At 46.1% G+C, this 23,304-nt stretch overlaps 1 protein-coding gene across 6 annotated transcripts in view; it reads right to left on the bottom strand.

Moving 5' to 3' along the window:
* Positions 1-23,304, bottom strand: part of LOC119446224 (small conductance calcium-activated potassium channel protein 2-like) — a 462,613-nt gene that overhangs the window by 80,049 nt on the left and 359,260 nt on the right. For all 6 annotated transcript variants that reach the window (XM_049664012.1, XM_049664009.1, XM_037710591.2 and 3 more), the window contains one exon: positions 22,263-22,358. In XM_049664012.1, coding sequence (XP_049519969.1) covers positions 22,263-22,358 — 96 coding nt within the window. The remainder of the gene's footprint in view (positions 1-22,262; positions 22,359-23,304) is intronic.

Below are 23,304 nucleotides of genomic sequence, written 5' to 3'. Positions count from 1 at the left end.
GAAGTGATTAAATAAAAAAATAAAAATTCCAAGATTTTACGGGCAAGAACCGCGATCTAGTTGTGGGGCACGCCGTAGTGACGGATTCTCTAATTAATCATCACCACCTAGGGTTCTTTACCGTGAACTTAAATCTTAGTACAGGAGCATTTTTGCATTTCGCCCCCATCGAAATCGGACGAAGTGGAACGTTTGTTACTTTCTCACAGGCGGTCGGTCAGTGCCGCTGTTTTCATTAGCATTTCATTTTTGACATTGCCCGAGCGACCGCCTGTTGAACTTCACCGCAATGCGGTGAAGTTCGACAGACGGCCGCAGGGGCATTGTAAAAAATTTCTGGGTGCGAGAAAGTCACAACGAGAGCATTGCTGCGGCTAAATGCACTATAGCGTAACACAATGGACAGCACTTTTCAACATGATATTTCAAAAGGCCACCCGAATTTCAACAAATTTCAGTTAGCAATGCCGAAAAGGCATGCCTTTCTAACAACGTGCGTATTTGCGGCACTTAAATGTTAAATTTCCTGCTGCGTTACAGCGAGTATCTTAATCCTGACCGAAATTCTGCTATAACGTAGGAAAGACGCTACGTCCAAGTACCGTAAACACGCATGTTATTATGAGGGCTTACCCTCTCAACGTTTGTAACTGAAAGTTAAGGAAATTCGTGCGGGGCCTTTCGAAATATTATTTGTTGAAAACGCTGCCCATTGAGTTACTTTGGTGCACTGCGGTGAAGTTCGACAGATAACCGAAGGGGCTATGTCAAAAATTGCCACGCCGATCTGCGACATCAGCGACACACACACACACACACAAAAGAAAAGCACGCAATGGCTTCGGCATGTGGTAGAAGGCGACGTCACCAACTCATGCACGTGGGTGCAGTGACCGCAGTGAAAATTCACGGAGCAAACGAAGCCATTTATAAAGTTTTCTTTCAGAACTGACATGAATACTGGAATAATGGAAGACGCCGTAGACAGGCTGCTTCATTTCCGCCCTCAATATCAAGTAATAATAAAAATAAAAATAAGAATAAGAAACCTGCTAGTAAAAAACCAATCGCTAATTGCATGTAAGGCATATTATTGCAAATCAGTTTGGTGGAAATTCGCATGGTGGCGGAAATATCATGAAAAGAAAGAATCCTCATAGACCAGAGAGGCAGCACAAAGCTGTGAAGGAAATCCATACGGGTTGCTCTGGAAGAAAGCTACGTAGTCGAAGAAGAATATTCGTGCATCATCATAGGTAACTCAATATCATCTCATTCTAAATCATACTGGCCAGTTTTGGCGCTTCAAGGTTTACATTAAGGTAGTGGTCCCACTCTGGCGGCACGAGCCCCCCGTTTTCAGTACTTCTGGACTAACCGTGGCGGCTCTTCTACTTAGGATATAAAGTTGTGGTATATGCCATAAAAGGCTTAATTCTTGTAGATTCGAACTATATATAATATAAGAAAATTGATTAATGTGATTTAGAAATAAATGTTCAAGAACAAGCATGAGATACATGGTTTTTGCGAACTGTGTCTCAGTTGCGACTATATTTAGAAGAAACTAACGCACTTACTGCATTGCGGCTTGCTTTGTAGCTTTAGGACATATTTATCTAGTTCCTAGACGTAGCAAAATAATTTTGAATTTTTACTTTTTGGGTAATTTGCTTTTGAACATTGCCAAGTATCGCAATCTTCTGTTGTAAACAGCCCGGCAACTACATGCTCAAGGAAGCTGAATTTTGGATAAAGTAGAGTTCAAGGAATTTCCATTTAGGACGCAAAATTTCATTCATGTACCTTTATTACTTTTAAACCGCAGCTTCGTAGCTTTAGTACCTTCCAGCAAAAATGGGCAAAAATAAAACCAGAATTACAAATATTGCTTAATTTCGGCCGCATTATTAGGAAAACTAATAAAGTTACATGAATGAAATTTTGCGTCCTAAATGTAAATTCCTTGAACTCTACTTTATACAAAATTTTATCCAAACAGAAGATTGGCATATACCACAACTTTATATCCTAAGTAGAAGAGCCGCCACAGTTGCTCCAAAAGTACTGAAAACGGGGGGCTCGTGCCGCCGGAGTGGGACCGCCACTTTAAACGTAAATTACGCGTATTCGGCTGATTTCTTGTCGATGTTCACCGCATAATACTCATCGTTATAAACGTTGCCCGTCGCCGCTGTGGTCAAATACCTGAACACCATTTTCGCTATGCTTGCTTGCCTCTGTGTAGCATCGTTTATCTTTCGCGCAAGAATAATTAGCGCCTCGGTCACCACTACTAAATCTACCGCTACGTTGGTCGTCACCTCACACACGTCGTTTTCGTTTCCTCTCTTCTTCTTCCTTTATGTTTTCTTTGCACATTTTCGTTCTTTTTGTTTTCTGACACGCTCCGCACGCCTGACAAAATGAAACAAACACAGCTTCTTCGAGCGCACGATGACTCTGATGAACTCAATTACCGAAGACAAAGCACCTGCGCTCGCTCGAAACAACGCAGGGTCAGATTTTTGACAAGAATAAACAAGAATAAAAAAAAAAAGAAACAGGAAAACCGACTCGGAAGCGTTACGAGAACGTTAGTATGTAACTCGTGCGCTTGATTAATCTGATGTTGGGAAAGGGCAATGAAGCCAGCAGGAATGAAGGAAGGTCAATTGTTACGTTTCATTGAAACGTAGAAATATTAAGGTAAATTTAAATGAAAATGGGCGAGAAGATAACTTGCCGCAGTTGGGATCCGAATCATATCTTCCGAATTACGCCTGCGGGGCTTTATCCCACGCGTAATGCGAATACCCGCGTTCCCTGTGATAATCTTCTACGCATATACAAATACCCCCAATAAAGTTAACGGGAGGATGGCTTCTACTTGCTGTCCATTGTATTTGCGATCACTTTCATTTCCATTTACCCAATTATTTCTGCATTTCAGTCATTCGTAACGATCCAATATCCTCATGTGTTCTCTGACTTCACTCTCTCTTACTTCCTACGGTTGTTTTACTTTCCAAGTAACGATACAGGGGCCGTTCTCGCAAAACCTTCTGGTTCGTGAGAACTCCCCTACGGCTTGCCTCATAATCACATCGTGGTGTTGGCAGGTAATTACCTCAAAAAGCCCGTACTTCTTCATGAGTACAAGATTGCCGTATCAAAAAGTTAAGGTGGCAAAGCGCAGCTTCAACACTGCAATAATAAAAAAAACAAAAAACAAGAGAGCTCGTGGTACAAACAAACTAAAAGGCAATATGCTTCCATTTATAAATAACGACCGATACTGATAAGGCGAACCCCATCCCTCTTGGACAATAACACGCGTTCATATTTGTAGTGGATAACGAGCAGTGCAGTCATTCACAAGAGGGCCCCAACTACCAAGCCATTTTTTCGCCAGAGCGAGTTGTTAAAACAGGTGCCGGTTTATCGTGATAGCCAGCATAGTATTATTAAAAAAGCATCCGAGAAATGACAAACAGTTCTCACGAACAGTTTTGTATGTCCGGCTACAATATATTTTTTTTGTTCACACGGATTGGAATATAACATAATGTACTTAAGTGAATGCGTACAGGCCACTTCTTCGTGAATAAGCCACATAAGTGGCCCTTGGAACTTATTGTCCATAATGAACCATGCATAGTCGGTGGGCTACAGGTTTCAGATTGCGCACAGCAAGTGAGCTCTTCATAGACATGAAAGGGTCAGTAAATGTTCTGAAGTGCTTCCAATTAATATAAACAGTGGGCAAAGAAAAGCAGCCTCGGCACAAAGCCCACCGTTTGTACAAGGCGCAAACATGTCCAGTAATCGAAAGCAACCGGTCTGAGGCTACGCCGCTGTTGAACCACTGTTTGTTATAAAAGGAATCACTTTAGGATGTCACCCGACCATTTCACGTCTTTGACAAGCTTAGCTCCTCTGCGCAATTCTACTGAAAACTCGCGTGCTCCAGGTTAAGGCTTCTCTAGTTCACCGACTGTACCTAAATTCAAGTCTCAGCCTTCCCGTGATCTTTTTGCCTTGTTTCGGTTACGGTAAAGTGATCTGCAATCAAAGTAAACACTTCACTAGATCCTCAACTGTTACTTTTTCTTTCTCTTCTTTTTTTTAAAGCTAGGTCCTGCAGAACAGAGTTCCGCCTTCGCTGCGTATCGACTCGTATATTGAGCACAGTAATGAGTGGGTAAACATATCATAACTATGCGATGACATCTCTTTAACAGTGAACATGGCTACCGGGTAAAGAAAAAAGCCTGGAATGGCAGAGTGTGCGCACATGCGGGAGCACGTTCCCGAGTAGGCGAAGCACGACAACCTCTCAAGAGAACACTTTTTCGATTCTTCGCCATCCGGCCGCAAAATATGAAACCAGGAAGCGAGTTTCCGGCCGGCAAGGCTCTCTTTTCCGTATAGCACAAAATATTTGGGAGTATTGCGTCTCTCACATTTTTTTTTCGATCGGTATTGTTTTCATTTTTCTTCGTCTTTCGAATGTGTCTTCGTCTTCGAGTGCGTTTCGTACGCAGACGGCCTATTCTTTCGAGCTGATATCGCCGCAAACGCATCGAGCTATGCATCTTAAAAAAAAAAAGAAGCACGAAAATAAAAAAAAAATAAAATAAAAAGCAGCGTTCTCCAACAATCAAATAGCTTTCGCTGAATTGAAAGCAGCTTTTGTTTTCGGCAAGCTACTGGCGCGTTCAAACCGCTTTCGCGAGAAGAAATGGCGGACGGGAAGTGGGAATGCAACATATCACGCTCCAACGAGCGGGACTTGACATCGAAAGAGAGAACGAAGACGCAAAAGTGAAACAAGAAAAGAAGGAACAATAATTAGTGTTACGCGTTCGTTATTCTCTGTCTCTCTTCCTTTTGTTCGGACGTTACAGTGATGCGATTTACGAAATCATTAGGCAGATGAAATTTTTTTCTCGAGCCTCACCCATCTAGCTTTTGTTTTTCCACAGAAGACACAGCAAGTGAGAAAGTAAACCCCCGCGAGTTTTTAATCGGTCCATAATTTCTCGCTAGTTGCAGCGGTGCGCCACATAATTACGCGCAAAGGATATCGAGGGCATTAAAAATTTTTGTTTGCGTTTTGTTGCTGCAGCTACTGAAGTGTGTCTTACGCGCGAGTGGGACAACGTGCGATTAGAAATGTATTTTTTTACGATCATAATAACGAAGATCACAAACGTGAAAGAGAACGATGCATTAATTGCATGCTGACCTTACTTAACTAGGATTTGTTACCGGCAGGCAAGCACGAAGGGTTCGTTGAAAGTGCGAGCGTTACATTGACTTGCGTGAACGTGCGTTTTCGAGTGTCGATTCGCGCGAGAGATTTCACCGGAACTTACTCGTGGGAAGAGCGAAATGCACGTACGAGGACAGGGCGTTAGAACGCGAAGAATAATAAAAAAAAAGAGGAGAAATGAAAATAATAAACTAGAAGAGCTTTTGGGAGGCACAACCTGGTAAACGAAGCTGACAGCAAGCGGAGAAGACAAGTGCCAAAATTAAAAAGGAGAGCACAGTAAGATTGGAAAGGCAGGGAGGTCACCCAAACCAGCGTCCGGTTAGCTTCCCTACATTGGGGGGGGGGGGGGGGCTCTGAGAAATGGAGAACAGAATGACGGAAAGAGTGACGGAGTGAGCACAACGACTTGAAAATTTTTTTCTTCCAGTCAATCCCGTTGCATTACCTGACTCTGGTACCCTTGTCTGTATATTCTTTGCAATGCACCGACTTCGCTTTATAACCTTAAGGACCCCTCTAGGCGGTGTTCGTTGAAAGAATAACAAACTGAAACTGAAACCAACGGAGCAAGAAATGCGCCAGACCAAATCCTCGCTCGAGTGTGGGATCTCGGCGTCTATAAGGGCGGGTCCATTAAAAAGGCGTTTATACGGTACCCTGATCGATGGGAGTATTTTTTTTGCGGACGCCGCGTCAACGCATTCCTACAGAACGGCGTATACTTCGGGTGAATGTTCCAGCAGCCCCGGTAACAAGAGCGCAATAATAGCAAGGCGCACGGTCCCCATTCACATTCCACCGAACCGAAAGGTTCTCGAAGAACGGAAGATTGAAGGAGCGACAAGCGGATCATTGCCCGCGCTTTCGGTTTCCGCGAGTCCTCAATAGCATGCAGCGTTGCGGACACGCAGCTGCCGCTGGCTTATCGGGCTTCGCACGGAATTTCCTTCGCAAGGGGGGAGAGTTTGGCGTTGTCCAACGTATTCGCTGTAATCTCGTTTGCTATAACAATGGGCCTTCTCTCTTTGTTAAGAACCGCTCTTGCGTATACGATCGGCTTTGTCGACGAGGGCGTAGAGGCTCCGGATTCGCAACGCTGTACCCACGTATAAGAAGGGCGCACGTCGGCGGGGACAGCCACAACGTATCCTTCTATGATTCTTTTGTTTTCTTTGTTTTCTTCCATCTTACTCGCGATTAAATTTACAGCAATAGAATAACGGGGGATCACACGATGACTCTATCTGACCGTGTGAAATAAAAAATAAAAAAATAGGGCACCGCAAAACTGCACGAACGGAAGTACTATAGCGAGGAGCGGCAGAGTAGACCTGATGTCGGCAGAAATGGGCCCATACGCACAAAATACTCTTACGTAATAGCAATTATCGACTAGCTGTCGCGAAGGTCCTTCTTGCTTTCTTTTTACAGCGTAAGCTGTCATGGGCTCATTCTACTAGCCGTTTCGGTTGGCGATGTTGTCCGCCACCGCCGTTACTATCAGGAATGATAAATACCCAGTTCCCGCCGGGGTCGAGCCCAGGCCCTCCGCGCGGTAGAGTCAGCTACTCTACCACTGCGCCACAACAGCACTTGCTAGCTGCTGCGGAAACATGCCCTATACACGCGTCCTAGCGCGCGAGGAGACACGCAACGCGAGATGCGCGCCGCGTAGCGCCGATAAGTACGTGCCTTGCATTGTTGCATATTATTACCCCAGGTGGCACGCTATGTAGCAGTTGCATATAGGTGGCGGTACAAGGTAGATACAGAAGGTTTGAGGACGAAAAAGATTAAGGAGATGTATACAAAAATGCTAGAATGAAAAACATGTATAGCATACCTGAGTGACTCAAGCAGGCTAGGTGACTGTCACCACCCCGTTTCAAAGGGAAGGCCAATAAATCATCACTATTATCAGCAGCAGCAGTAGCGGCATCGTATCGTGCCACTTGTCACGATGATGATGATGATGATGATGATGATGATGATGATTTACTGTCATCCACCTTGAAACGGGGTGGTGACAAAGAATCACCTAGCCTGCTTGAGTCACTCAGGTATGCTAAACATGCTTTTCATTCTAGCATTTCTGTATGCATCTCTTAGTCTTACCCAGCATCGATTGCATTCTCTCGACCAATCTATGCAACTGCGGCTGTTACCTGGGCTTCCGCGAAGTGAAGAAACAATGTTGTGTCGCTTACGCTTGGGCGTTGCATTCACCAATGCATATACGTGTTTGATGGGAATGGCTGATAGCAGCCGAGTGTAATGCCTGCGGTGTCGATGAGACTATAGAACTCCTACTGTGCTACTGCCCATCTTTTGAAAACGAAAGACATGACCTCCGCACAGCTCTAAATCAGTTGGATAGAAAACCGTTCACCTCGAACAAGATCTTAGGACCACGGCCTCGCATATCACAGTTACAAAAGGCCACAAAAGCACTGCTGTGATTTTGAAAAACTACAGGATTGAGTGACCGTCTGTGATCCGGACTGAGTCACTGTCAGTGATATAGAGCGGGAAACTGTTACCACGTCAACGATATCCACAGTGGACTTTTTCTTCCTCTCTTAATCTTTCCTTCCCCTTTTCGCTTCCCCAAGTGTATGGTAGCAAACCGGGCTCAGTCCTGGTTAACCTCCCTGCCTTTCATTTATCACTCTCTCTCTCTCTCTTTAATCTTTTTTCTCTGCCTCAAAACCTCTCTATCTACCTTGTATCACTACCTATACCTGTAACGGATCCGGTCGTACGTATCAATCTCTTCCATGCTTTTTTTCCCCACCAATACTCTAAACGTCTCTTGTTTATCAAGACTGCTAACCGGTTGAAGCTTGCATCCACTTTAAATCACAGGGCTTCTGGAAATCCAAGCCTTTCTGCATCTCACGCGATGTGAAATGCGCGCCGTGCAGTGTCGATACGTGCAAACTTTGCATTGCAGTTGCGTTGTATTCCAACAGGTGTCACGACATGTAGCAGTTGCATCACATCGTGTCACGTGTCAAGGGATATGACATGCACGCCGCGTAGTCTCGATACCTGCGTTTACTCTTCGGTACACGTTATGGTGCAGCCTCGCAAGGTACGAGCCGTTGCTGAAGAAGCGAATCGTAGATCTACGCGCGCGGCTGCAAACAGCCAACGTCGAGCTCAGCATACTGCTCTGCAGAGAGCAGCACAAGCCGCAGCTCACCGTCGACGCCGGGCGGACAGTTCAGTTCATTCTCGTGAAAACGACGCAAAGAGCCTCTAGTGCGTAATGCCGAAAATGGAGCTCCTATGGAGCCGCTCCTCCAGCTTACGCCGTGACTGTGCTGCGTGTGCCGCGCAGGCCTGTGACTTTTTTATCGGGCCGGTCATGAATGGCGAGCGTCATAACGCCGGTGCTTTCGCGTAAGAGAAGTCCAGCACGCCCAATTAACGAACATTTTCGTTCGAGAGTGCCCGGCTGCCTTCCCTAATAATCTGTTGGGCTATTCTTTCGAGGCTGGCTGTGGCAGTCGCAAAGAGTTGTTCCTTCCTCCTGATTGGGATGAGTGACACACTTTCCTGCGAGAGTTGAAGATGCGAGTAAGATCTTCTCTGCATCTATCCCCAGCGCTTTCTATTCCGCCCCACGTTGGAGCACTCGGATTCAAGATCGTTCATGGTGACAAGAGTACTTGGACCATGGCCACATGGCCCACAAGCCCAGAAAGCGATACGTGGATTACTGCAGTTCCTGTAGGCGACAGACATCTGTGAGCGACTGTAGTTTCGATGTGACGCTCCAGACGAAGCGCCACTCTCAGTGTTTTCTTTCTTTCTTTCTTTCTTTCTTTCTTTCTTTCTTTCTTTCTTTCTTTCTTTCTTTCTTTCTTTCTTTCTTTCTTTCTTTCTTTTCATCCTCTAACCCCCTTTCCTCTGCGTAGGGTAGCAAGCTGGACGTGTTGAGTTGTCTGCCTTCCCTTCACTTTTATCTCCTTCTTTCTCTGTCTCTCTGGGCTTATTCCAATTCGCTGGCGCTCGTCCTTACGAACCACGTTGAGGTACAAAGTTGGTTCTTAGGTGTTCATACTTGGCTTGACACCCTGGATATGGCTGGCGGTGCAGTAATTGTTACATCCAATGAGCCAGTTTTGAGACAGCTTTCCACGAGTGGCTAGCGTGAGTTCTAGCTCGCACAGCACCGCACTGTTTTATTTCCCCCGAAAGAAATATCACGGCGCACGTCGGGTCTGCTGCGGAGTCTACGGTGGATGAGAGCCGACTGAAAACGACCGAGAATATCAAAAGTCACGTGGAAAGCGAGATCGAACGTGTGAGTCAAAGTGGGGCGGTGCTGGCAGAAGATAACTTGGACGAGGTCTCTGGTAACGCGGGGGGAGGCCTCATGTTTTAAACACCGCCGCTGATCAAAGAAGAATTCCATCGCCTAATGGAGAACGCGCGACGCGGACCGTCGGTCATGCTCTCGCCGGTCGTCGTCGACGCAGTGCAGTCGTCGCGTAACAATCGCGACCCGACGAGCAATGACGGAGGAGTAAAATTAAACGGGCGTGTTTCGTTCTAAGCGAAATACACAGATGAGAACGCGAAGAATGGGAAAAGCGAATCTTTGTGAAACTTCGCGAACCGAAGTCTACCGAAGCTGTGTCTAAAAGAAAAGAGAGAAAATATGTAGAAAAAGAGAACGCGATGAAAGGAAAACACCGCGAGAAGACGAGAGAGTGAGTTAAAAAGAGCTCTTGTGTTCCTCTTGCTCCTCAGTGAGACGTTGGAGAAGACACACGAAACGCCCTTGGCAGATCCAATTAGAATTTCGTCCCGGGAAACACGAATCGACCGTGGATAAGTGCTCTCGCCAGTTTCTCCAGCATATTGCATAGGGGAAAAAATAAGAAGAAATAATGAGAGAGCGGGGGGAAGAATGCGAACCATGGAAACGTGTGCAAGGAGGTACCAAGAACAATGGCCCGTGGACTTAGTGCTTTTCAATCCCGCAAGAACTTGATCGCTCTAGTGTCCTCCTTTGCCTCTGCTTCCCTCTTACTATCCACCATGTTTCCTTTCTATTTCTCTATTTGGACATTCGTCTTACTGAGTTACGATTGCCGAGTCGCAATGCCGAATTCTCTATTGCTTCTTCTTCGTGGCTTTGTATTTCTCTCTCTCTCTCTTTTTTTTGTTTGAGATGCAAAGTGAAAACGAAAGCCTCAACAACGGTAGCAAGCGACCCGCGCGAACTTCTAACAAGACGTAGGAAAAATTGCACAAGTAAAAAATTTTTTTTTCAAGTGCCTTTTTTTTGTTGCTTCGTTTTTTTCAAATCGACGTCCAAGGGCGTTCGATAACTCGCTATTTCCTTGGGCAGTAGAGGTTGAATGGATTTCCATGCGCTCGTAAAAGCGAAACGTAGGCGGGAAAAGAAAGACGTTATTTCCGCATCTCGTTCTCGAACGATCCTTCGCTAATAAAAAACGCTTTGTGTAGGGACATTTCCGGTGTCTCTCGTTTTTCTCCGAGTCTTTAGGTAAGAACAACATCAAAAAAAAAAAAAAAAAGAGGGAACACTGGATGCGTATTACAATGCTGTCGCGAATGAATTTGCTTTCTGCTCGTTGAGACTACCAAAAAACGAGGAGAGAATATTCCTTGTTGAAATCTAACGCCGCTGTCGGACCGGTCTCGCTGGCGTTCCTAGCGCACCTTCCATTTTCTTTTTCTTTCTCTCTTTGGTTGTTCTTAAGAATCGAAATTCTCTGCGCAAGCGCGAAATATATAAGGCTTGTCAAAGGAAAAATAAATTGGCTTGCACGATCAAACTTTTACGAAAGAACAGCGAAGAAGAAAACACGTTCTCAAAGAAAAAAAAATATTTTACTTATTCAATATATTTCTTGCTCTAGTGTACCGGGCGGCCCCGCAATAGGCGGTATGGGAAGGCCTAGTATTGTTGGTTGTCGCGCGCACAAAACCCAGTGACGGCAATGTAAACAGGTGTACGTGCGCGCACCGAAAGCGGTAGGCGTCGTTTTCTAAAGCGTTTCGGTTGTTTGGCGTGCCGCCGTGTTTCGCCTCCCTTTCTGAACCAAGTTTCTTCGTGGAGGCTGGATAAGCATAACTGCTGAAAGGAAAATCAATTTCTAAGTGATTTTCTTATTTTTGTTTTCTAAAAGTTCTTTTTCTGGTCTCAGAAACAAACTAACCTTGTCGCGAGTCGGTGGACTCGGCGTTCAGAAAACGTTCCAAAAGGGACACATAGAAAGAAGTAGAACAGCCTCAGCAGGGGGGCATGTTTTGGGGCGCATGTTGCTGACGTGTGGACTAAAGTTTCCTATAAGCCCAGTGTACAAACACGAGTAAGGAATAGAATGACATTTTTTTTCTTCTCAGCCATCGATAATTAAATATATGACATCAGCCAGCGAAAAAACAAAAAAAGACCGACTTGCAGCCCTGAGTCAATGACTTCGCTAAGCAGCTCCACTGGTATGTACACCTTAACACGATCTAGCAATACCGGTCATACAACCGAACGATTGTTTACATAATAAATGTTCAACAGTGGTCTTTCCTTGAGCGTCAGTGTGCACTGCTCAGTAACTGTTCAGGCATAATTATGTGTGCGCGGGTGCTCGGAGGAGAGCATCGAGGCCACCTACAGCACGGTGCCGTAAGTTATGCAAATAATGAAATTCGCTTCCGAGGTCAGTCTACTCCTTATGGCGTAGCACACCTGATCGTTTCGCAGTACATTTCTAGGTTTAGTTTCAGTTACAAAAGCAAATTTCATATTTGCTGATGCCACCTTAAATGCGGCATAACACATTCGCCTCACCGACATCAAGGCGAATTTCGACGGTGAGCGCGTGAGTCCGTTTTGAGTCTGATTTTGGCAAGTCTTCTGAGATCGAGTGCATAAGTTAAACATATATTTTGCGATGTCGGTTTATTTTGCCGACCGATGGACGTGATGACACAACGACCGTCATGTTGCACTCATCTCTCTTTCATCAAACTTTTCATGAGACCCTGATCTGCAAATGTGGCGCGAGCGTAATGTCATCCATGCTGTGTAAGGACGCTTAGACGTGCAGCGGGACGCCTGCTTACAAGATTTCGCTATACCCTGCTGTGCTTTGGACTTTACTGAACAAAAAAAGAAAAGTTCTACGTAGCGGTGGTTAGTTGACTAACAGCACCTAGGCACGTCAGCGGCATGATTTAACTAATTGCTCAAGAAAACACTGCGACATAAGAAGAAAGAAGTCATTGGCGTTGAAGCTTGAAAAACAGTATTCACACTAGTCCTCTCTGCCCTGAGTCTGAACAAAAAGAATGATTTAATTATAAGTTTGTCATGCACGTCCAAGACGGACTTCGACCGTAAGTCAGCCCTTTTCCCGTCCTCCTTTTCAGTGTTCGTTCAAATGCAATTCACATCCATTTCTAGCCCCGAGGCTTAGCCGATATATTCAGTTTGTGCACTGTATTGCTGATTGCTGGTTAAGGTCACTGACTAAACCGTTGCTTTCAAGGAAATATTCGTTTTGGTGTCAGATACGGATTCACGCGTCGTAGCGACTTGCTGCAACTTTGATGTACGTGTTGACTTCAGAGAAAATGCGGTAAACGCGGCCCCTTCCTATTATCTTTTTTTTCGGAGGGGGAAAATTGAATAGCGGTACGTAAAGAGAATGATAAAAAAAAATCCGTTCTGCGGGTCACTCGAACGGCAAAGGATTCCATACGCCAAGCTTTCAAATGCATTGAAATTCAATAGCACGGCCAGAGAAGCAGTATGCACGAGAAAGACACCAATAAGACAAAAAAAAAAAGAATGACTGGGACAGCAAAAATGAAGATAAAATTGAAAGGCTGTTTACTTCGCGCCTGCACCTTGCCCCGCGGCTATTCATGGCGCGCGTTCTTATCGATTTCTAACAGCCTTCGCAGAGTTATTTATTTTTTCGCATCTGAGAAGGCGATACACTTTGACTACCTGGTAAACGTAGTAAAGAGCTAATGTGAAGAAGAAAAAAATAAACCGCTTCAAGCCTTCGTGAATATGAGAAGCTCGAGGTGCGCAAAACCGCGCAGCCGTTGCAAGAACGCTGAACCCGCAAAAGAGAGTTTTTTCAAAGCACACACGCCCTTAGAAAATAAAATTGAGTGGCTTCATTTGCGAGAAAAAAAGCATGGTTTCGATCGGCCACCTTTTACAAACGAGTTTGAACTTTTTTTTCTCTTTTTTTCCCCTCTGAGATATGTCAAGTTCTGGTAATATGCTGTCTTCAAAAAATCTGTCAGCCCTTCCACTGGGGTGGAGATGGAAGACCAGCGAAGCTGTACTATGGTGGGAATGATGTATTTCCAATTATGACTATTAAGATGTGATGGTGTAATTCGTTATGTGAACTATTAAAGAATGATAAATATATATGATCCGGTGGTTTTCATTTATTTAGTGACCACAGGGACCATGGACCTTATGGTCGCTACGGTACACCGCCATAGGCTGTACGGCAAAGGTTGGCACGTTCTTCATAAACACGTCACCAACGCCGCGCGCGTTCGGTGCGAACGCGGGCAAAACGCCACCGCCGTCGACAACAGTTGTGCGCGTTGTTTGTGTGACCGCACACAACCGCTGTCAAAACGCTGGCTACGTGACGGAACGGCTAAACGCCGTTGTCGACTCCCTTAGGGGAGAGGCGGGCGAGAGCCCAGAGAGAGTCAGCGGCACAGGCGGCAGAGGCCAGCATGGGTTGCGCACATGCGCCGCAGTGGGAGAGCGGGCACGCACAGTCTAGGGTGCCTCGATGTCCTCCTCGCCCACAGCTCCCCTTTCACTGGGAAGTCGCGTTTGCTCTCCGCCGTGCGTTCGCTCCCCGTGAAAGCGCGCGTCCCTTGCCCTCGCGCGCTATCACTCGCACATACAGCATACGGCCAATGAGAGTTCTTTTATTACGATAGCAATTATATGGACACTTCAACCGGATTTCTGCCGTCGCCGTCGCCGTGAGGTTCCGTATAGATAAAATCTTCACCGCGCGCCGTATGCCCGAGCGGAAGCGTGCGGGGACGCGCGCTAGCACGGAGAGCGAACGCACTCAATCTCCCACGCGCAAGCAACGAAGCGGGAAGCGAGCGCCGGAGGGAGCGGGGGGGGGGGCACTTCTACTGTGCCAACAACCGCGCTCGTCGCTCGACCGCACGGTCTCTTATCTCTCCCACGCGCAAGCAAGGCAGCGGGCAGCCAGCGCCGGAGGGAGCAAGGGGGGGGGGGGGGGGCGCACTTTTCCTCTGCCAGCAACCGCGCTCGTCGCTCGCCGCACCGTCTCTTATCTCCACACGGCTCTGACCTTTATGGACGCTCAGTTTCCGTTGAAGCGATAGACCGCACGTACCTTCGCCCGCTGCTTGCTGCCAGCGTTTTGACAGTCGTTGTCTGCAGTCATTCAGTGTGATCTATTCATGTTTGTTTGTGCGCGCTCACACCACGCTTGTTCATTCAGTTAGTAATAGTCGGGCCACATTTTCCAACGCACGATACACATGTAATGCTGCCCGGATCGGCAGTGCAGCGCTACAGGTGTGTCCCTTCGCACGCGCGCTGCCCACGGGAAGCGCTTCTCATCAACACCACCGTTTCACACGCGCCTTCTCGTGGTCATCGAGTCTCTCTTCATGTCGGTCTACTTACGCCGCAGCACACCTGCTTACTTAATCAGCTCATGTTTACTACAATTCATATTGCTACCAAAGCCACTCACCTTACATCGTATGACATTGCTGTGTTGCTATCGCATTCATTGCTTCGCCCTTAGGGCGAAACTGTGACATTTTTTTCTATTGCCGGACGCGACCATCGAAGAGTGAGCCCATAACAGCTTCGCTGTAGAATGCGTACTTTAGACCATTAGAGGACCCAAACGTACGATGAAACGCCTTTCTAAATAAGCAGCGTACTTCTAGAGTTTCGCTAAAGAATATTTTATGCAAGGCCCTTTGATCGTCAAGTTCTGAAGAGAAAGCACGCGTACGCTGATCGTACGTAGTTAATAAAATAGTCTAGCCTCAGTGACCATTTATAACGCGCTGTGCACTCAAAGAAAAAAAAAACGAACAGAATATTGTTATGTACTGCCATATTACCCATTCGCAATCGCTAACAGCAAAGCAATCGAAGTCGCCTTAGAATCCTCCCCTTCCCCGTCTCTTTATTTCCTGCACCTGTAAAGCGTGCTCTGCTGTAACATGAGCATGCTTGAGGAGAAGCGCTCAATTTTTCGCCGCAGTTTGAATGGTTTGATTGCGCGCTTCTCCTCAAGCTTGGTCATATTGCAGCAGAGCACGCTTCACAGGTGCCCGTTGCCGCTTCAATGATATGACGGCCGGGGGCCTTTCGCTAAATAAAGCAGACCGGATGTGCTGCGGGATGGCAACGGCATGAGGTAGTTGTTCCGACAATAACGCGGCGCTACGTAAAACTAACACGAAACGTAGTAAAACTAACATGACGCGCAGGAACACTGACCTTGCGCATTTCTTATGACTGCGACATGTCGTGTCAGCACACTGCTTAGCGCGCAGCTTTCGTCTTATTTCATGAATGTAAATGCGTGCGAGATGATCCTGGCGCCCAGTGAAGGCACAGTCCAATTCTCTGCTACGAATTGGGAAAAAAAGTAAGAGCGGCGCGGTGAATGCACTGCAAGAATACTTCAGTGTGGCAGTTAGCAAAGTTGAAAAAGGCCACTAAGATGGCGTTCAGGTATGCTTACTGGACCATAGTTGAGTCGTGGCACCCGGACGTTGCAGACAGTGCAATGACGCGGCTTCATCTTAGCGCGAATATAAGACGCAGTCTTAATAGGAATAAGGCAGCTGCACTAATTGCAACGCGCAGCTTCATCGTATCACAAGATCTCCTGACGATTATGGAGCTAAGGGATACGTGGCTTTGTACAATGAGGCATCTATATACCACGTGTTTGTTTTTATGCTGAACAATAACAAAAAGTACTGTCATATCTAGGTTCCTGCCATTTTTGCAGATAGGCTATATGGCTAGGCGGACATTAGCAGCTGGAATATGTTCGTAAATAATTTCGCTGTGTAACTAAAATATGCCAAGTAACTTTTTTTAATTACTAACTTTAGGGCCCATGTTGTCATTGCGAAATTTAAGTTGAGGAGTAGGAAAGTCATGCGTGTTCAGCAGAAGTCCCAAGGCTACCACCACTAGCGATATATTCGTCCTCAAAATAAGCTAAATAATTATGCCTCGGCGTTCCAGATCATCCCGAACTGTTAGATGAACGCTTTTTAAAAGCTGCTAACTGGACTGCCTATGTATTTCGCAACACATTTTAAGGTCGCCTACATAGAAAGTGGTGCTAGTCTTACAATTTATACTAAGCAGACGTGACTTCGCTTCTTTTCGGTTTCAATTTCACAAGTGCAACATGTCCTCTAAGTTAGTAATTAAAAAGGTTTTCAGTATATATTAGTCAAATATATCTTTCAGCTAATTGCCGCCTAGCCACGTAGCATGAACGGCAGAGGCCTGGATACGACAATCTAAAAAAAAAAAAGAAATGTCGCACTTTCACCCGAAAGGCGAAGCATCAATTGCGATAGCAAATTAGTAGAGAGCTATACGGAGTAAGGATATTAGTTTTATCAGCTGTATAAACTTGGACATGCAGAAGCACCAGCAACGCGCAGAACTGTTGTCGACGCCGTCGGCGTCTTGCCCGCGTTCGCACCGAACGCGCGCGGCGTTGGTGACTGTTGCCGGTGCCTCAGGGGGCGGCTCGGAGGTTTTCGACGCGATCTGAACGGGACACTTGTCGAGCAGCGTCCGAAGTTTTTACCACCATCTCGCCTCGCAACGTTTTTATATAAATACACATTTGATGCCACAGCTGAACGTCGCCTCGCCTCCCTCCCTCCCGTCCACCCACGGCCTTTCGCGCGACGGAGGAAGTCACGTTTGCTTTCTCTCTCCCTCTCTCTCTCTCTCTCTCTCTCTCTCTCTCTATATATATATATATATATATATATATATATAAATGGTGATTGTACAGGAGGAAAGAGACGCTTAATTCTGCAGCCCTTCAAGGAGCACGGCGAAGAACGCGTGTTTGCTCTCCGCCGTACGTTCGCTCCTCGTGAAAGTGCGCGTCGCTCGCGCGCTTTCACTCGCACATACAGCATACGGCGCGCGGCGACGATTTCATCGCCGTTGACGTCATACGGAACCTCACGGCGACGGCGACGCCGACGGCAGAAATCCGCTTTGAGTGTCCATATAATTGCTATCGCAATAAAACATTATTCGAATCAAAATGAAATATGTGGTATATGCCCGGAATTTCATCATTTCATGTGGAATTCTTGTATACCACTATGTGGATACACGTTCGGCATCGTTAGATTCGATAACTGAATGCGCGCTGTGTTACCGATTGTTGTCCTCTGGCTTAGCTTTGTCGATCTTGCAGTTAATTCTCGTCGCTATCTTTATTGTATCTTCGGAGGACGAGTTCGAATCGCGCCGCTGCCCGCAAAATGTAACCGGATTGTATTGCGGCCATCCCCAATGCACAACTCCTTCTTCTCTCCGTGCACGTTGTCCTTGTGAGCTATACAAAATGCACTACAGCATCACTGAACTGTAAGCTAAAGCAAGTAAGTTCAAATCTACTGCACGTGACCCGATGTGGTGACTCATTGAGTAGAGCAGTATGCTCCTAAGCTTGAGATGGCGGGCTAAATTCCTAGCCGCGGAGGCCACTTTTCGGGGCGAAACGCAAAGTTGTCGCTGTCGAACGTGCAGTACACGTGGAATTACCCTCAGGCGGCAAAAACTATTATGAAGCCTTCAACTTGTTGTGCCTTGTAGCCCCGTAAATGCTGCTTTAAAACATCACACGAGTTAAACCGTATCACTCACTCACTCACTCACTCACTCAATCAATCAATCAATCAATCAATCAATCAATCAATCAATCAATCAATCAATCAATCAATCAATCAATCAATCAATCAATCAAGTATTTCACATCTATAGAGAACTCGGCTAAGAGCACCCAACTATGACGCGACCCGCCGTGGTTGCTCAGTGGCTACGGCGTCGCGCTGCCAAGCTCGAGGTTGCAGGATCGATCCGGGTCGCGGGTGCCGCATTTCGATGCAGGCGAAATGCAAAAACGCTATTGTCCTTAGATTTAGGTGCACGTTAAAAAAACCCCAGGTGGTCTAAATTGCTACGGGGTCCCCTCACTATGGCGTGCCTCTTAATCAAATCGTGGGTTTTGGGACGCGAAAACCCAGAATGTAATTTAACTATGATGTGTACTCAAGAGACCGGCATGAGTTCGAAATATTAGCGCAGTTCAAGGTACCTCACGCACGCTCTGGTTTTATTGCCGCCGATTCGTGGTTGCACCACTGTCGTTATCAGAGTTGTTCTTTGTTTTCTTTTCTTTTTTTGATTTTTTTTGTTTGTTTTTTTGTCACAGACCACGAGAGCCACACTAGTGCATGCAGTGTCGGCCACGCCACCGCCTTCGTAATTTACGCCGCACGACGCCGGCATGCTCGGAATTCTCACCACGGAAGCTTTAGCGCAGGGTCGTTCATACACCGCCGGCTACCAAGCTGCAAAACCATCGACGTAAGCAGGGGAAAGGCGGCACGCATGCGCACATCAATAATGGGCGCGCCTCTGACCTTGCATTTGGGGGCGGCCACGAACACTTTCTTTTTTTTCTTTTCTCTTTCGCAGCAAAATAAATAATAAGAAAAATAAAGAAAAGATGCCTGAGAAAAGAAAAAAATATCAAGAAATAAAGATTGGTGCAAGGACACGCGCTTTTCATGTGTGAAAAAAAAAAGATAAAGAAGTATAACACTTTGCTCTGTTTCGCGACCCCTATATATTTCACGCATGATAATGGATCGTAGGGCAGTGCTTTCGCTCAGAGCGCAGAAAAGAAAAAAAAAAGAAAAGAAAAAGAAGACTGAAATACGAACGCTGCATAATGCACTCCAATAGAGCAGATATGTAGAAGTAACACATTTTTCGACCTATAACGCCCCCTCTCCCTATTTATATATACCACCTCCTGATCACGAGTTTAGAAATAGAACTCTCAGTAGCAAGTGATCTATTCGCAAAATTTCAAAGTGTCTGACCCCCATAACGCATAAAAAGTTTGCTTAGAATCGCGTTGTGCGGTACTTAGAGTAACCTACGCCCTCCAAGAAAAAAAATATATACATAAAAAAGGTGGAGTCAAGAAACGTTAATGTTTTTTGCCTTCTTGCAACAAAAGTAACAACATATTCCAAGGGCGATGACTCACACAAATGGGGTCCAGAGATTGCAACTTGATCACACTTTTGCCGCGAGCGATGGCTCGCGCTGGTCTAGGAGCATTACTCTTTTTTCAGAGTGCGTTGCTGGAACTCTGCCAACGCCATACCTCCGCCTTGTAGACGACAGACTAATTTAAGAAAGAGGTATTGCCTAGCCGGTGCTGAGGCACGCAAACAAACAAACAAACAAACAAACAAACAAACAAACAAACAAACAAACAAACAAACAAACAAACAAACAAACAAACAAACAAACAAACAAACAAACAAACAAACAAACAAACAAACAGAAACAGAAATGTCCGGAACCATACCGTACAATTTATCTCGCTTGCAAAAATGTTCTGAAATATCCTGAGAATATTTCCTTGCAGAACAATAACCCGTTCTCACCTGAAACTCACGCCTGCAGTGCAGTACTTGTTAATCAGGCTGGCGGCACTATAGTTTATGGAGCGGTTTGACGCCGTAGGTTTTACGATTTTCCCCTTTCAGTCTTTCTCTGATTGTTAAGTCAGTTCTAACCTCTACCACCGTGGACAATAATATGTGACAAAAAGGCTCTCGTAATTGCGAGCCGTAAACATAAAACTAGCGGCTAAGAACTGCAGAGAATGAACCTGCTGAAGAGGATTGGTACGCGGAAGCTAGAAGGGGCGAGGCCAATCTGAAAACAAGAACGAAATGTGAAGCCGACCAACAAACGCGCCGGCCAATTCGTCGAAACAGGGAGGCTTACTTTGAAACTCCCGAGCCATCGCTTTTATGCATCGTTCATATTTAACGCGGGGCTTTCGTTTCTTCGAGGCAGAAGCACGTCCGACGGGCGAAAGGAAAAAAAAAAGAAGTAAAAAAAAAAGACTGGCAGTGAAGCAACCGAGAACTTGAGGAGTAAAGGTCAAAGCAGAAAAGCAAGAAAAAAAAAAAGGAGAAACTTCAAATAAAGTAAAACTGGTAAAGCCGGGAGCGGAGAAGCAAGCTAGATGAAGTGACCGCTCGCAGGCGATATGCAATCGATGCCGGCGCGCACATCTACCCGCGGACTGCGCGCGCTTGTTAAGCGATATTCACAAACAGAGTGAAAATGAGTTGCTGCCGCCTCCATAAAAACCGAGGCTGCGAGACGGCCGCGAAGAGGAGGTCGGGGATATCGGGAGGGTGAGAGAGGGGGAAGGAAAAGGGACTGGGAACGGGAGACGGGGAGAAATACGCGCACTCGGCCACAGGCAGGAAGAGAGGGGGTGAGAACGAAAGTAAAGGGTTGTCTGGGGAGAGTGAAGAAAATCAGCGAGGCAAAGAGTAGAGGGAAAGGAGGGACTAAATAGTACGGGAAGGAAAAAAAAAAAGGAACGAGAAGAGAAAGGGTGACGGCTGGCGCTTTTAGCGAGATGAGCACGTCGCTGCGTTTGTGCGTGCGTGCGTGCATTCTCACAACGCCGGTCGGCTCCCTTACTCCCGAATGTGCGCATTCGAGAGTCCGCCTGAGAAAGAGGAGCACAGTTTTTCGAGAGAGAGAGAGAGAGAGAGCAAGAGGTGGGGGAGAGGAGGAAACCGAGAACTCGGCCCGAGCCCGTTTCTGGAATGAAGTGTGGGAATTTGGGGATGAATAATAATAATAAAAAAGATCGCTCTCCCGAACGCGCGCAAGCGAGCGAACATGCGGGCGGACGGGCAGGCACGAGGAGCTCCCGGCTAGATAGCCCGCTCGCTCGCCCACCCGTCTTCTTCTCGGTCTTCACTTTGCCTCGAGTGGTGGCGGCGGGGGGTTTTTGGTCGGGGTGGCGGAATGACGTACTGCTTGCTGGCGTGTCTGGCGGGAACCAGGAAGCGGTCGTTCGCTGCGAAGCTGTCGCGCGGTTTCGGCGACGTCGGTGGGCGGCATCGAATCGGGGGGTGGGGATATCGTGTAGCGCGGGGAGATTTCGTCGGTAATCCGATATCGCGGACGCTCTGGTCGGGAGCAAATGTGCAGCCGAATCGGGATATCAATCTGCGAGTGCATTTCTCTGCGAAACCTTTACTGTGTTCATAGGCTCTTGTTTTATTTATTGATCGTTTTCCCCCTTCATACTCCTGCGTAGGAGACTATGCCGCAGGGTCATCTGTAAGATTGAAGTACCGCTACTTGGTTTAGAAACGCTACCCGTTTGTTGTCATCGCGTTTGTGCAATCATCAGAATGACGTAACGTGAACTTATACTAGTGCGCTTGTCATTGAATTAAATAAAACACGTCGGTTAAACCTTCCGCATAACGAAATACTGCTCCGCTCTATTCTGCAAAAATTTTCACCAATGCGACGGGTTAAGATAACTTGACCAAAAACCACCTTTTATTACTGAGGAATAACTCGGGGAAACCAGTGACAGTTCTAGGCCATCGGCTTGCCGTGGGCTGGATTTAACCAAATTAGGGCCCAGGCTTGGGAAGCCGTTCCGACGTAAGTGTAATTCGTAACAGCGGAAGATAGCCATTTTTTAATAATAAATGGCATGGCAGCGAATGCGCCAGATTGCGAGAGACAGTCTCTTTGAAAAAGCAAAGCTTTTTTATTCCGGCCCCAGATTTTCCAAGGAAAACCATTAGGAGTACTCACCTGAACTTCTAAGGCATGGTAGGCTACTATGAGACCGAGCAGCATGATGGTGGACACAGTGATGAGCGTTTTTACCGACATCGAGTACACGGAGCTCTGGAAGCGAGAAGAAAAGAGAGAGAGAGAAAAAAAAACCAATTAGGACGCCATGTGAGGACTTCTCCGTTTGTCATCCAATGCAAATGTTAACTACTACTTTTTCTTTTTCTGGGAAGCACTTCTCACCTTATCTATCCTTATATTTTTTACCTTGGCCTGCACTGTTTTTTTACAGCCGCTAAGGTAATTAGGACGATTGTGTGTTTAATTAACTCGGTGCTATGAAAATATATGCTTGAAACCATTCATTTCTTGCGTTTATCCTTCGGATAAATGCAGAAAGTCAGAACTATCGCCTCGCAAGGGTGTAAATATTTGATTGCCATTTTGAAAATTTAACATTTTCCTTCCACCTAGACTCCCGTAACGAAGTAATCTTTTCTTTAATAGAAACCGCATTTTGCCGTTTTTGGAAAGTGTAATATACTGATTACTTGCGGAGAGCTCACACACTCTCCCTTTTAAGCGTAAGCGTGTTCCTTCGCAACATGTTCTTCAGATCGTTTTTCTCTGTTTTTTTCTGCGACTAGTAATCACGTCACGAGCAAGTTCTTCGGGCAAACAACTTGTGTGTTTTCGTTCTTTTACAATGCCTCAACGAAAGATTCTCAGTAAGTCGTGTCATCTTCATTCAGCGTCATATTTTAAAACTGCGCTGCTTACTTGGGATCGCTGCATAAAAAAAAAAAAGAGAAAAAAAAAGCACGAAGGAAACATAAGAGTTCCAACAAGGCATGCATATTTAGAAGAGAGGGTCGGATATAAACCTCCGAAACCCTTTCTCCAAGCATTCACACAAACACATAGTTTCCTCTCGGTGGCTCAAGCCAGAAAACAATGCTGTCGCTTTCTGTTGTTTGTTACGCACTTCATGTAACAAAGTAGACGTAAAAGGCGGCACAAGCCAAAAAAACAATGGTTTCGCTTCCTGTTTTTGCTACAC

Source organism: Dermacentor silvarum, chromosome 3 (assembly GCF_013339745.2).
Source record: "Dermacentor silvarum isolate Dsil-2018 chromosome 3, BIME_Dsil_1.4, whole genome shotgun sequence".
Classification (NCBI taxonomy): domain Eukaryota; kingdom Metazoa; phylum Arthropoda; class Arachnida; order Ixodida; family Ixodidae; genus Dermacentor; species Dermacentor silvarum.
Note: the sequence above shows the minus strand (reverse complement) of the source record. Positions and strands in the feature narration are given on the sequence as shown.